The 15,042-nt window shown below is 41.2% G+C and overlaps 1 protein-coding gene across 12 annotated transcripts in view; it reads left to right on the forward strand.

The window, feature by feature from the left end:
• SEMA4D (semaphorin 4D) overlaps positions 1-15,042 on the forward strand; it is a 95,775-nt gene that overhangs the window by 71,377 nt on the left and 9,356 nt on the right. For 7 of the 12 annotated variants that reach the window (XM_027653184.1, XM_027653183.1, XM_027653188.1 and 4 more), the window contains 7 exons: positions 1,316-1,491; positions 1,665-1,821; positions 2,608-2,830; positions 3,266-3,381; positions 6,897-7,069; positions 7,297-7,340; positions 8,254-10,143. In XM_027653184.1, coding sequence (XP_027508985.1) covers positions 1,316-1,491; positions 1,665-1,821; positions 2,608-2,830; positions 3,266-3,381; positions 6,897-7,069; positions 7,297-7,340; positions 8,254-9,170 — 1,806 coding nt within the window. In that variant the 3' untranslated portion in view covers positions 9,171-10,143. Of the gene's footprint in view, positions 1-1,315; positions 1,492-1,664; positions 1,822-2,607; positions 2,831-3,265; positions 3,382-6,896; positions 7,070-7,296; positions 7,341-8,253; positions 10,144-11,051; positions 11,259-12,228; positions 12,521-13,023; positions 13,049-15,042 lie in introns of those variants that run through there. The other 5 variants (XM_027653192.1, XM_027653193.1, XM_027653191.1 and 2 more) reach the window with 5 other exon arrangements.

The raw sequence follows: 15,042 nt of genomic DNA on the forward strand, positions 1-15,042 counted from the left end.
TAGTTCTTGGCTCTGATGTAGCAGATGAGACTTCTATGAAGCTCTTAACAGCTGCCAGAGCCTGAAGGAAAATGGTCACCAGCAGCCTGATTGTGTCACGCTTGCTGTGCTTAAACCTCACTGGGTTAGGCTGATTCAAGTATTTCCTCAGGAGTGTTGGTTGAAAATCTTGCTGATGAAAGTGTTTTTGTTTTTTTTCCCCAGTATAAGACGTTGATTTAACAAAAACTTTTTCAGTGGAATGTATCAATTTCCTCAAGGTTTTTTTTTTTTCCAACAGGAAATTCATCTCTCCGCCTCATTTTTATGAGGTTGAAAGTTTTATTTTGACTTCACTGTTTTATATTTAAACATGGAAGTCAAAACATAAATGAAAAGTTAGTGCCCTTGAGATTTCTGTTAAACAAGGAGCTGGAGGAAAGTTTATGTTGGGCTTTTTATGACCCTCTACCCACTGACAGCTTGTGTATGCTTTAAAAGGGGATTGTTGTGGAATATGAGAGCTTCATTATTATATAATTATATAATTCAGACTGTTCTGTTTGAAATAGGAGTCAGTGGCAAGTTGCAAATCCATAAGCATTTATACTTAATTGTTTAAATAAATTTTGCATATTTTCTTTAGTACTTTGCATAACACCTTTTGGATAATGAATGGGAATATCAATGCAGTTTCAATATGCCCTGCTTTTTTGAAGTGGAGTATCAGAGCTACAGCTTGATTAGCAAATATTTTGGAACATTTCTTGTCAATGTATCTTAACTTCTTTAAGCCTTGGTACTGCAAATCCTGAATAAAGGTGGTAACTGCTAGCAGGACTAAACCATTGCTGCATTTCTTCTAATGAAAGTATCAATGCCAGGCAAGTTTAAGGGCATATTGCAGCATTAGAATTTAACTCACAGTTTTGATGTCTTAGAAAAAATACAATATTACTTATTTCTCTAAAGGGATAGTATAGTACTTCCACCCTTATTTTTTTGTTCTAATAAACAGTTTTTTCCTGATGGTGCATTGCCCATCTCAGTTTTCTCAAGTGTTGCTGAAGTGTGGTTCTTCATTAACTCTCGTATTCCATGTTGCCTGTGTGTGTGGTAGAAACAATTCTGCATTATTGTTGTTGAATCAGTTTTCCTGTGGCTTTTTTACTGTTCTGTTTGTGAATGTGTTAACATTTATTGATGGTTGCTATAGACGAAATGTTAGAAAATAACAGAGCTTAGTAATTTCGTGCTATAGCAGTGGTTCTTAAATGCAAAAATACTGCTAGTTCTCCTCACAAATACCTTTTTATTTTTTTTTTAATGTCATAAGAGGGACCAAGGAGGATTAAGGATCTTGCAAAAAAAATGGACGTCCTTTCTCAAGGCCAGACTGATTTGTACCATCCCCGATAAGAACTTAATTTTCAATGTTATCAATGATGTTTTTATTCTCAAGTCTTCGACTTTGAAGGAACCAGTGATATATGGAGTCTTCACCCCACAACTGTAAGTGTGGTTTAGCCTTTTCCTGGATAAGTACCTTTAGTGTCAGTTGGTTACTACAAGAACTAATAATTGCTCCTGTGTTTTTGTTTTTGTTTTTTGTTTGTTTGTTTGTTTTTTGGGAGGGATTGTTTCTTTTTTTTTTTTTTTTTTTCCATTTCTTCCTGAACTTGTAGGAATAACGTGGGGTTGTCAGCAGTGTGTGCATACAGTCTGTCTACTGTAGAAGAGGTTTTCTCAAAAGGAAAATACATGCAGAGTGCTATAGTGGAACAGGCTCATACAAAGTGGGTACGATACAATGGGGAGATCCCTAATCCTCGACCTGGTGCGGTAAGTTTGGGAAATCTTGGGTCTGATGACCTTTTTTTTTTTTTTTTTTTTTAATGCTCAAAAGTAAAAAGACTAGAAAGCATTAGGTAACCTATTAATGAATTATTTGTTTGCCCTACCCGGTTACTTCTTGTTGCAAAAAAGTGTACGAAAACAGTGAAGTGATATGTTCTGAACTTTGTATCTGGGAACCAAAGTGTTTGTTTCTTTTTAATTTAGAATTGAGTTATTTACTGGTTTGGGGTTTTTGTTATTTTGTTAATAATTTTCTGCTGGTGAAACAGAATATATATACACTAGAAATACTTTTGAGTTCAAATGAATAGAAGTATAGCAGCTGTTGGATTGTCTCTGTAGGTTCAGCATGTTTATCCAACACAGACTCTACAGACTAAAACGTTCATAGTGCTCAGTCTCTTTCAGACTTTTCTTACTTCCTTATGTTCCTTACAGTCATCTTGTTGCTGGTGCTGAATGAGGTGACAGCTAAAAGCAGTTAAAATGTGTGAGAGTTACAGAAGGAATATTTTCCTAGAATGTATTTTGAGGCCAAACAAAAATGTAGTCCAAGGCTCAGGGATTAGTGCATCACAGAAGCCGGAGTGCTACGAGACCTGAGGACTTGCTTCACTAGAATAAGTGTAGTATGAAGGTGTGCTTGCTGGCCAGAGTGATGCAGAGAAGAAAATGCATGCTGTGTCTTTGTTTTGTACAAGTAAATGATATAATTTGATTGTCTCTTTTGTTTTGTTGTTTCCCCCCCCTACCCCCCCGTCCTCCTGCTAGTGTATAAACAACGAAGCCGGAGGATCGAGCTACATGAGCTCGCTGAATTTACCAGACAAGACACTGCAGTTTGTTAGAGACCATCCTCTGATGGATGACTCAGTGACCCCGATGGGAGACAGACCTCGGCTGGTAAAGCAAGATGTGAAGTACACACAGATTGTGGTAGACAGAGTCAGAGCACTCAATGGCACCATGTATGATGTGATGTTCATCGGTACAGGTGAGTTCTGCAGAAGTCCTCTGTTTTAAGGGTACGCTGGTTCTTTAGTTTTCAAAGAGAAACTCTTGAGATTTCCATGTTTGCAGTGCTTGTAGAGCTGGTGTTTCCATTAAAAGGCAAGGTGCCACAGTAAGTGGACAGTCTTAACATAACATTGAAAAGGTATTGCAGGAAAAGAACTGCAAAGCTGCACGAGAGCAGCAAAAACACACAGAAGATAAATCTCTAAGTGGTCGTTCTGTGTGCCAGAATGTTTTCTTGCTCAGAGCTCCTGCTGATGGCAAATTTAATGGTTGCCTTTGACACAGAGTTATATGAAGTCTTCATCTAAACAGCAAGCAGATTACTGAGACAAGTTAAAGCAATTATGCAGGTTTTTTTTCCTGCCTTTCTGTTTTAAGGATCTTACTTAAACATATTGCTCTGTTGTTTCAGATCGGGGAGCTGTGCACAAAGCCATCAGCTATGAAAATGGAATGCATATTATTGAAGAAACACAGTTTTTTCCAGATTTTGAACCAGTCCAAACTCTCTTGCTTTCATCCAAAACAGTAAGTGCTATGAGCATCACAGCATTCATCTCATTTTTGTTCTTCCCCAAAACTTTTTAAGTACCACTTTGTAACCTTGCAACAGGAGACCATCACTGTGCACCACCCAAAAGCTGCATTTGTGTAACTCATGGTACTGCAGCAGTACCACATATTGCCTGCTGCATTTCAGTCTGTTTGGTAGGTGCCAAACTTCTAAATGTATGTGGACGTGGGGAAGGGTGTGGGGTGGTCACGAGTGTGCAGATCTTCAGTTTGATTCCATGTGCAGAAGCTGAAGGCTGTAAGGTGTTTCAGAACACCAGACTGCGGGTTAGGAGTAGTGTAAAAATCCCGACCTCTTGTGGCCATTGCAGATCTGTGAGGAAAAATCCTCTCCACTGCCCTAGCCATTGATTTGTAGCATCAGACCCCTCAGACAGTGAGATTTCAGAGACTGAAATGCCTCTTTTGAAGTGTCTGATAGTAATACCAGCATTCAGTACCTACCTAGTGAAAGATAAGTTCTCTGCATCTTAGGGATTTAGGAATACTGCCAACATATCTTTGAAACAGCTTTTATCTTTCTGTGATATTTAATAGAACTTTGCATGTCAACATGATCAGCTCAGTGGAACAGAGCTTTATGTCATAATTTTACAAGCTCAACTTGCATGCTTATGTGTCCTTTCATGCTTATAATAGGAAGAAGTCATGAGGACAGAGCATATTTTTGCTGGACAAATGAAAATCAGGATTAAAATCTTTCGTGCCTACAGTTTTCAGTAAAGATGTTTGTATTATTTTTGTATGGTGCATCACACTGGCAGCTCTCTATATATGTGTGTGGATATATATTATGTGTCTACATATGTACATAAAGTATTTGCTGGTTTCTTCTGCTTTATCTGCAAAGAAAGCTTCAAGTGTCTTGTTTTGACAGGGGTTTTCCAGGTTTGCCCTATGATAGAAGATAAGGATAGATGACTCCTCTAATAAATATGCTAATGCCTGTTCTTCTCATTGTGGGATCATTCATACACTGGCTTAATTATGATTCCTCCATTTCTTGAGTGTGCAAGGGAAGAGATGGGCATTATAGCCTTAAACCAAAGACATGTGATGTAGCAGTTCCATCATGTACATGGTAGCCAAGACTAGTGTAGGAAAAATGGCATTGAATGTATTCATTCTGAGTCCAGGTGGTACATGCTCAGTTCCTCAAGGGCATCCTGAATCATGGCATAGAGGGTGCATAGGGAATGCACTGCCTTTTCACAAGGAAACTTCTCTCAAAGCTTAGAATTGAAACAAAACACTGCTTCCTGATATAATTGTTGACACATAAAACTAAACCCCAAAACTGAAACAGTGCTGCCCAGTACATTCTCATAAAAGCAGGGGTCCTTTTCAGTGATGATGAGTGGGAGATTGGGCCAGGCATGAAAGCTGTATAGTCGTGATACCAGCCAAGCAGGGATTTACTGCTGCTCCCCAGCATGAAAATACAAGTTTCTACCTCCACAGTCAGTGGCTGCTTAAGTCCTTCCTAGAGCTGGTATTTTGATACATGTCATGGCATCTCATAGTAGTGGATTAACCACAGAAGGGTAATAATTACCCTGATGGTGGGATTTAGACCTCTCTGGAGTCAGAGTCCTTTCTGAACACATTTTTCAGTAGTTTCCAGGTTTTTCCCACATTGTTTAATGTGCTGGGCAGAGTCAGACGATCCTACAGTAGGTCTTCTACTTGACTTGAAGGTTTGTCTGGATTTTTTTTCTAATGGTCTTCTCAACTTGCTGCATGTTCCCTGAACTCTTGGATGTATGAGCTGACAAACATGAGAGACACTACAGTGCATGCACAGTGTGGCAGCATTATCTAGAAGAGCACAAGGGAGATAACAGTGCTTCATACATGGGGGGAGCCTTCGGCAGAGTGGGAGGCTTTTCCTAGGAAGTAGTACATCTCCAGCACTATACACTTCTTCCATGCCCCAAGCTATGGGCAGTGCAGCATAGTCCAGGTTAAAGTTCAGGATGGAAGACTGCACATAGATGGATGTTCAACTGTCTTTCAAACTCCAGTCTTCCAGCAGATTCTTTTTTGATCCTGTTCTGCCTTGTGTTTTCCGGTGCAGAGAGTGTCCTTGAAAGCTGTCTGCACACTTCATATGTGAGACCAATCCAAACTAATTTGTGCTTGGTCTTGTAGCTTCCTCTAGAGACTTTCTCATGATCATTGCATTAAAGACACTGACCTGCTCTGAGTTCTCATGGCAGAACCTGCTTACATACTTAGCAAAAGAACATCAGTGAGTCCCAAAACCTAAATTTGCCCCTAAGATAGTCTGATAGTTGTTTTCTTGAGGCTTTTTCTCATGTCTAGACAAAACTTCTACACCCTGAACATGAGATTTTTTTGAAGAATGTTTTTCTACCAGAAGTCTCTCTTGGATGTCTACCCATCATTTTGTGACCATGCTCATTCTGCCAGAGTCAAGCAGTCCCCCTACAGACATGACCCCTGAGGACATTTCTGTGCACTGAGATCTGTGTGGCTGCAGTACAACTCTGTGCTTGGATCTGGCCCGTTTGCTGTGGCAACTGCAGTAGGATGCTGATAAATCCACTTGGTGTTCTGCTCAGGATGAAGCCAACCCACTGCCAAGGTGGGGTGTACCACTTGGCTTTCTGTGCAGAGCCTCTCAAAAGGAGGTGGTTGGTTGGTCACTGGTGGTTTGGGTTTGCAGCACAGGTCCCTTTCTTCAGTCTTTGCCTTGTAATATGTGCAGTCAGTGTAGCTTTAGCCATCAGCTTCCCTGAGCTTTTAAGCAGGTGAGTGAAATATGGCAGCTGCCTGCCTTTTATAGGAGAGGTGTTTGGAATGAGTCTTTTCCTGTTGTGTCAGAGTGACACTTGTTGGGGATCCCAGCAGCAATGGTTCAGCAGGTGATCTGATCATATTCCCCTTTTCCTTGATGTCTTACCAGTGCTGTTTTTCTTTGAATACTACCAGTGTTCCTCCTTGAAAAGCATAAAGCTGATGCTGATGTGGCTGCAGAGGCCTGGCTGGTTGATGGAACTGAAGGCAGTAGGGCTGCTTTGGGTTAACAGGAGCAGGTCCTACAAGGAGCCTGGTTAGGCTTTCATGTGCCTGCTGCAGGCTAGTCATCCTCACAGTCTTGCCTTGCCTCATAGAAGGATTGTTGGAGCATTCATATTTCTGGAAAAACTGTGTGATAAAGCCATGGTTAGACATGGTTATTTTCCATTGTCACGAGCTGTATCTGTTTCAGGTTTTTGTTGTCTTTTTCACACTTTCAGCATTGCTGCAATATTTTCAGCTTAAGTTTCTAGAGATAAAAGCTAATCAAATGCTTATTCCCCTCATGCACCAGTTTTTACGAACATGGCTGAATGTATGCAACTCTTTAATGATACTTAAAGCATGTAATGAGGTTTTGGCTTTGAGGAAGTGATCAACTGTGATTTCTTTCTGATTTTTTTTATCTTTACTTTGTTTTTCTTTAGGGCAGAAAATACCTCTTTGCTGGCTCAAATTCTGGTGTGGTTCAGTCCCCAGTGGCGTTCTGTGACAAGTACACCACTTGTGTTGACTGTGTTCTAGCAAGGGATCCTTACTGTGCTTGGAAACCCCTCGAAACTTCCTGCATTGATATTTTTAAAGAGGCTGAAATTGGAAGGTAATGGTAGCATTTGATGACCTTGCAGTTACAGTCAGTATTGAATCAGTCTTGTCCCTTACTGATAAGTGGAATTTTAAAAAGCAAATGTTTTCAAATACAGACTTTTTTCTATCCATTTGTGTCTGCTAGTGCTGTTTAGATAAGATGACTGACTTAGTATGAGGGAACGGGCAGGCTCTAGGAAACAGGATTTGAAGTTTTAATGTTTGGGCTTCCTTTTACAGGAACTGGATTCAGAACATAGGTGGAGATGCATCTTCTTGTTCTGGTGAGTTAGTCTTTGTAGAGCTCTTTCATATGCCTAGGTGGAGTAGTGAAAGAGTTGTGAATAGTTCATCTTTGCTTTTGTGATTACCTGAACATGCATTTACATTTTTATAGGTATGAGATTCTGCTTTTGAATATTTGAGCATCTGTACAGCCTGCATGTTGTCTTAAAAATGTCTGTGTTTGTATGCATTTCAGTGTGCAGTGCACAACCCCCTGAAATGAACGGGGGCACCTCAACAGTGACTTGTGAATGAAAGCAATACCAGAAGTACTTCTATTGCAGAGGCCTCTGTCTCTTTGATACAGCATTTGGCGTTCTACTGTGAGCCTTGACAAGTGCTTGGTTATTGCTGCTAGATCAGATTAAGTGATTTGGAAAAAAAGCTGATTTTATAGTCAGAGGGGAGGGGGAACTTGGAACACAGTACAGAGCAGCTGAAGTACCTTCCATAGTGCTTTAAGACAAGTAATCACAGGTCCTTTCTTTATAGTGTGTGCTGCTGCCACCAGATCAAGGACATCTTAAAGAGGCAGCAGTGTTACAGGAGATTTGAGCTGCAGTAAACAAAGCTCTTAAGAGTTTAATTTACCCCCAAGTTCAGTATCTTGCCTCAGTGACTCGTCTCAAGTGCACGTTCAGTTGTGGATCAGCAAGGTCTCATCTCTGTCTAGAAGTGGAGGCTCTCTTAGAGTTTGAGGTGTCCTATGTCTTAGTCTGTCTCAATGTTTTGCGTGCAGCTGTAGCTTGGTATTTCACTCAGATTCTTGCATGCTGTCATCTTGGTCTTGTGAGGTGAATGCCATAACCTTCACACTTTCTATTAAGACTGTAACACAGTCCTGTGAAGCTGTACAGGTTAGAGAAACTGGAATCATTGCTGATACTCTGCACATTTATTTTGATGTTCCAGATAAAGTAAGAGAGAATCCCCTACAGCATACATTCAAGCATGGGAGCACAGCAGAACTCAAGTGTTCTCAAAAGTCCAATCTGGCACAGGTAGTTTGGAAGTTCAAAGATGATGTGCTGAGAGTGGAGAGTCCCAAGTACCGTCTGCTGGAAAAGGCACTGCTCATCTTCAATTTATCAGAAGGAGACAGTGGTGTTTACCAGTGTTTGTCAGAAGAAAAAGTGAAGAATAAGAAATTTTCTCAAGTGCTGGCTAAGCACGTTTTGGAACTGAAAAAAATACAGCACACCATGGTGGGCCCCACCGCAGCAGCTGCACCAACAGAAGGTAATAGTGATGTGCCAAAAGCGTCAGCTGTGTCAACCGAGGGTTCCACTGCTCACACCTCGACCACTCACATGGTACCAGTAACGACAGCAAGGATAGTGACAAAGCCCATTGGCCCTGTCCTTACAAGTGTAGCCTCCAACACAGAGCTCTTCAATTCAATTCCCGATGCGGTCCCAGAAAAGACGATGTTCCTCAAGTCAAACGACAACTTCTTGTTGATGTTCCTCTTCCTCTTCTTTTTCATTCTGTTTTTGTGCCTGCTCTCCTACAACTGCTACAAGGGGTACCTGCCGGGGCAGTGCCTGAAGTTCCGCTCTGTCATGCTGCTGGGCAAGAAGAAAACGAAGTCGGATTTTTCTGACTGCGAGCAGAGCGTGAAGGAGACGCTGGTGGAGCAGGGCAGCGTGAGCCACCAGAGCGGGGAGCAGCCGAAACCCGCGCACGACACCGGCTACGAGACCGAGCCCGACTGCGGGAACAGCCAGCTGCAGGCTGGGGACTCGCAGGCGTCCCGGGAGGCCAAGGACAAGCCCTTCGATGTCAAGTGCGAGCTCAAGTTCGCGGACTCGGACGTGGAAGGGGACTGAGGGCCGCAGCCACCCCTTCCCTTTCCGAGGTGGATGCGAGCTGTGGTCCCACCGTGGCTGTCGGAGCACGGGGTGTGACGGGCTAAGCCATAGCGGGGTTTTCGTGCTTCAGCTGTACAGCAAGCCAGTTTCCATTCAGATCTCAGCAGATTAGAGAAGCGGTGTTCTTGTCTGGAGACCGTGGCATCTTGTGTTGTACTGTCCTTTTTTTAAAAAAAGTTTTTTTTAAATGGCCAGTTTCAGATCACCACTTGTTTATTCCCAATTTTTTCCCCCCACTGAGCGCTTTGCTCTAGTGAAGCTACTTGCTTGTTCTTTGGCCATGTTCTTCCATAGAGTAAAAGTAACTTTTTAATTCAGTTGGCTTTAAAAAGTTCTTCAGTCTACACATGTTTTTAGTTGCCATTAAAAAAAGACCTAGTTTCATTTTAATTCCAAATTGGAAATTGAGTTTAGTTTATCAGATTGGTAAATTATAGACTTTTGTCCAGATTGGGACATTTTTTTCTTTGCTTCTAGTGATTATTTTTAGTTTTATGCTTTGTGTTTTGGCACACTAGATCTCTTTAGTTGGTTAAAGTTAATTTTTTTAACTACTTTTTAAGTATCTTAGATTTTAAGGTACAATGGGGATAGCATTGCCTTGATTTGTGTAAGACTCAGGGATAATCTTGTTTAAAGGTTTTTTTCTTTGCTGCTTTTTAGAAATGTAGGTACAACAATATCAGTACAAAACATGGAGTAAGTGGGGAATGGGGAAGGAGGAAATAAATGCTTTTCTTTTTTTTTTTTTTTTTTGTTTTTCCTCCCCCCACCAGCTAGAAAGCGGAACATAGTGATGTTTTATTTTCTATACAAAACTGGATTTTTTTTTTTCCTTTAGTTAATGAAACAGTACAGGCAAGCAACTGTCAGTTAGCAGTGACAAGGAAAGAGGTTTCTTGCATTGTGGGAGCAAAACAGGAATCAAAAAGAACTAACTCCAACAATTCAGCTGGTGACTCTCTGAAGTGGACTGTAAGGACTCAGCCTGATGAGAAAACGTTGCCGATTTTTTTTCTTCTTTTCAGATTCAGAAATAACTCAGCTTCTTTTTGTGACAAATCTTTGCAGCATCACCCTGTCCGGATGATACCTTCCACTCTCCTATGCAACTGGAGACTGAAACTGGAGCTGCTTAAACAATCAGTCCTTTGAACTGTTTATGTGAATCATGCCTGCTGATGTGAAAGTGTGCATTTGTTCTCAGCCTGGTTCACAGCAGCACTGTTTGTCTGTAAAAGCATTTTGTGTGCAGTAACAGTCCTGAAGAATTGTTCCTCTCACTGCATCTTTCTGTAAATATTGCTAGAAGTAGAATTTGTTTTAACAGTAAACAGCAGAATGCCTGGGCTGCTTTTCTATGTTGAACTTCCATAATTTAGACCATCTTAGTGTAAACAGTTTATATTTTATAAGATTCAGTTTGGTTTTATTTTTCTATTTTTAATTATGTACATATAACAGAATAAATATTAAAATAAAATTGTATTATTTATGAAACGTGACACAATGACACTGCTTTCCATTTGGCAAGCACTGATGTTCCTTGTGGTTTCCTTTAAGGGGAAAAGCGAGAACTTTCATAACTAATTTGAAACAGCCTCTCAACTTCAAATGAGCAGGTTATAACCCAGGGGGGAGGGATTGAAGGATGGGGGGGGGAAAACGTGGGTGAAGGAGGAAAGTGCTTTTCTCTAGGGGCCAAGGGACATTTCCTCTTACTACCTTTCTAGAATTCATTTGTCTTTTTGCATTATTTCTTCATTGTGTGATGTATTTCTTAAAACTTTTTTCCTTAGTACCCTTTTACTTTCTTTTCTGTCCTCTTCTGTCACACAGCCTCATCTCCTATACCTTTCCCTCCTACTGGTACCTCCTTTTTGTCCTGTGTGGGAAGTGATTCACCTCCTTCACCCACCAGTACCCAGCCTGATGTTTGGTCTAGCACAGACCCCATAAAGGTCATGTTGTTGCCACCTTTCCTAAGTGACCAGACACAGCATGTTAGTGTCCGGGGACCTTTCCACCTCTTCTGCCAAGCCACAGGTAAGCTGGAGGACCCCTGTATAATCCATCATGATCTGCATTAAAGGCTTAGCTATGTCACCATGTACTGTGTAAGTTTTACTTTTCTGATGCTGGGGGCAAGGGGGGCTGCTGGGGGGGCAAAGGGGAGAGAAGAGATATACACAGTTTCAGGGTGCCACTTCCTGATTTTATTAGGCTCAGTGAATCAGGATTACAGAGTAATGTTTAGCAGGTAGATATTTTCGTTGTCAGCGTGTATGCAATTTAAAAAACACACTTGTATTGGATTTGAATTTGGCGTATTTTCTGGGCCTGGTCAGTTATTCTTTTTTCACCTTATTTTAAATGATGAAGGACTTACAGTAACAACAAATTCCACTTTATGATGGATGTATTATCTGAGGTGTACAGGAGAAGGAAAAAGCTGTTTTCTCCATAGCAGTTCACTTACTTTCCAGCTTTTGTTTGGATTGTTACAAATTACAGTTTGTGATTGCTGGTTTAAGCTAAGTGTGATTTAATGGGATCTGAACAGGTCCTTGGATGTAACCTTGTTCCTTAAAATAAGAGATTACATAGATGGAGGAATTTTAAAAATTAGCATGGTTTCACATTGGTCTCAGTGTGAGTGTTATCTGGAGTCAGATCAAAATGCATAAATTTGTATTAGTGTAGATCCTAACAAAGGCATTGTTTTTATTTCCGTGGCTAAAAAGAGCAAGGGTGGGATGAAGGTTCTTTCATAGAATGGAATAATTTAGATTGAAAAAAGGCCTTTCAGCAATAATTTGTTCACTTTTTCTATAGACAGTTCAGAAACTTCATTGTGCAACATGAAAAACATTATAATAGCATAAATAGCACAAAAGATTTAAACAGACCTGGAATTTATTTTAAAATTACTTTTTCTTTCATCCAGCTGTGCCTTTTTTAAAATGATGCTCATGCTGCTTTTGGAAATTGTGATTAATTGTATTTGCCTTGGCAGTGAAGGAAGGAGCAGTGTCCTAAAGTCAACCTGTGGAATTCACTCCTCAGGAGGTGTAGGGGTGCATATTGGAAGAAAGTGTCAAAACCGCCTGACATCCAACAGATGCAGTGATGGCACAGGCAGGGCCAAGATGCCCCAGCTGTGGAAGTGGTTCTGATCCATCTCAGGAAGCAGTGAAAGACCCAACTCTGTGTTACAGATGGGGGATTTACTCCCTTTGAGAAACAAGCAATTGGCTGATACATCACACCCTTTTCATACCCAGAATTACAACTGTAGTCTGTTGATTTAAAAAAACAAACAAACAAACACCACCACCCCCCAACCCAGCAAATGCAAACCATCATACTGAACTGATGCAGATATTTTGCATCTTTCTGGGTTCTGCATGTGAGGGTGTATACATTTATCCTGAGTGGGGGAGTGACTAAGCAAGGAAAGTCTCTGCTTGGATTTATTCACATTTCTTCAGTGTCTGTTGATATTTCTTTATATAAACATAGCTATAATGGAACTTTATTTCCCTTGGCTATGAATATAAGGAGAAATGGGTCTACAAGGAGCAGAAAGGTTAAGTGAGACTGGCAGAGAGTTAAATGTTGTGCCTGATTGTCTGCAATAAGGGATATGGTATCAAGCCAGTGTATGATGCAAATATATATGCAAAAAAAAAAAAAATGTCACATCGTCCAGTCAAAAACCTCAAGCTTATTTTGACTTGAGTTTCTAATGTTATTTTATGAGAACTGACGAATCTCTTCCTTTTTTTAATTGTAAATGTCTTGTTTCAAGCTGTCTGGAAACTCAGCAGGAGTTGGTGAGTTCTTTTGCTCATCTCTTACTCATCCCACATGTTTTAACCTGAAAGCTTGCCTAGGGGTAGCACTCTACAACCTTGTAACTGTCTCATTTCAGCAAGGTGAAGCTGAAGTGGATAAAGCACCAACAGCCACTTGTGACATACTGTTATTTTTTTTTTTTCCTGAAAAAAGACTAGTTTGTCAAGAATGGGGTACTCCTGCCCCACCTGAAGAGGAAGGAATAAATCTGCCTGTACAGCTTTTCTCCCAGTTCCTTTCTCCCTGCTCCCCTGAAGAGTCCCACATTTCTCCAGAGACCTGTTTGCACATGGGCAAACATCGGGCTTCCTGTGTACTTTCTCTACTAGAATTTTCTCTCCCATTACAGAATTTTTTAAGCCCTTTACAGACATTTTAGGCGAGCTTCAAATAAATTGAATGAAATACTACACTGTTTGGTTCAGGGGGGACAGACAGCTGATGGTGTATGCACCTGCTTTATAAATTTCTCTGTTGAAATTAGGTACAGTAGAAACAGGCTTTTCCCAGCAGTTTTGGTTCTGCTTGGAGATGCTTTACTGGCACCTCCTCCTCCGGTATTAGAGTAGTTACATCCGTGTTTGTAACTTCCCAGGCAAGTGATGGTGCTGAGCAACAATTTTAAATGCTTGCTTTATAGTAAGACACGCTGCAAAACACCATTCTTTATGTGCACTTCTGCCCTGTAGATTCAGGCTCGCTGTGTCCATGGTGTCACATCTCCCTTAGTTCGTGTGCAGCTGGAGGTTTTACATAATGGATTATTGTCAGCCTTGGTAAAATAACCCCAGGACTGTGAACAATAAAAGTTCTGTGAACTTGGCAATATACTTTAAAGCAGTTGCTACTTCATGGAGCTGCTGAGATGGGTATGTGATAAGACCCACACGGAGTGCCTGTTCCCTGTGGTTATGCTGTTCTAAAGGGAGTGCCAGAAGGCTTCCCATCCATGGAGGAAAAGATCTGTAACTTCCAAGATTTAGAGTTGCGAGTGGTATCAATAGAGATTTCTGTCGCTTTGGTGAAGCCTCAAGTTGCACTGAGAGGCACGCAGAAGGGTGGGGAAAATAGAAACTGCAGTGCACTGCACTTTACTAAGCACTGCTGCAAGGCTCAAGGTGCCTGCAGAGTGAGTCTGAAAGAGACCCTGCTCCTGGCTGTGTGCAGGAGCCCCAGGGCTGCCTGTGCTGGTGTCACCACGTCCTTGTGCATCACAGGGCTCAGCAGAAGGGCTCAAAAGCCCCTGTACCCCTTGCTGTGCCTGATGGGGTTTTTTTTCCTGGGAGGAGGAGCTTGTCTGTCAGAGACTGACTGACCCACATAAATAAGTCATAAGTCATGTGTGGGGTTTTTTTGGCATCCTTTACAGGGTTGCATTACCCATGGAGCCCTGGGGTGATGTGGTCTGGTTTGGAGCTCAGTCAGGAGAGGCGTGGAGGAGTGCAGCACCCAGAGCAGGATGAGCCTGTGTAGGAATGTGCTTCGTGTTAGATAAAATGTTAGTGTAGTGTTACCAACCACAGCACTTAAATCACAGCGTGCATCTTAAAATGGAGTTTACCAGGGTTGTTACTGTTTTACTCTTACAAGAACACAAATATCAAAGAGCAGTGTGCCGTGAGCATACACTTGTGGTTCATAACCAGTTGCATGTGGTGTCTCTTAATGTGAATTATGGCTGTGGAGAGATACAAAGCGAGGTTTTTGAAACCTGAAAATGTTTTAATTAGTAGCCTAGAAAAGGTAAGCTCTGCATCTCTCAAGGCAATTCAATCCACGGCACAAATATTTTAAAATTTTATAAAATCTTTTCAATTTTTATGCAGTGTATTTTGAGATTTACACAGTGATGCTTTCCTGAAGCAATGCTCTTGACTTAAATTTGCATGCTTTGCTTAGTAGTCCACGTTCAGTTTGTCCTCATGGGAATGCTGAATTTGCACCTTGTTAAACAATTCCATATCCCACTTTT

Source organism: Corapipo altera, unplaced genomic scaffold (genome assembly GCF_003945725.1).
Source record: "Corapipo altera isolate COAL_440 unplaced genomic scaffold, ASM394572v1 61305, whole genome shotgun sequence".
NCBI lineage: Eukaryota > Metazoa > Chordata > Aves > Passeriformes > Pipridae > Corapipo > Corapipo altera.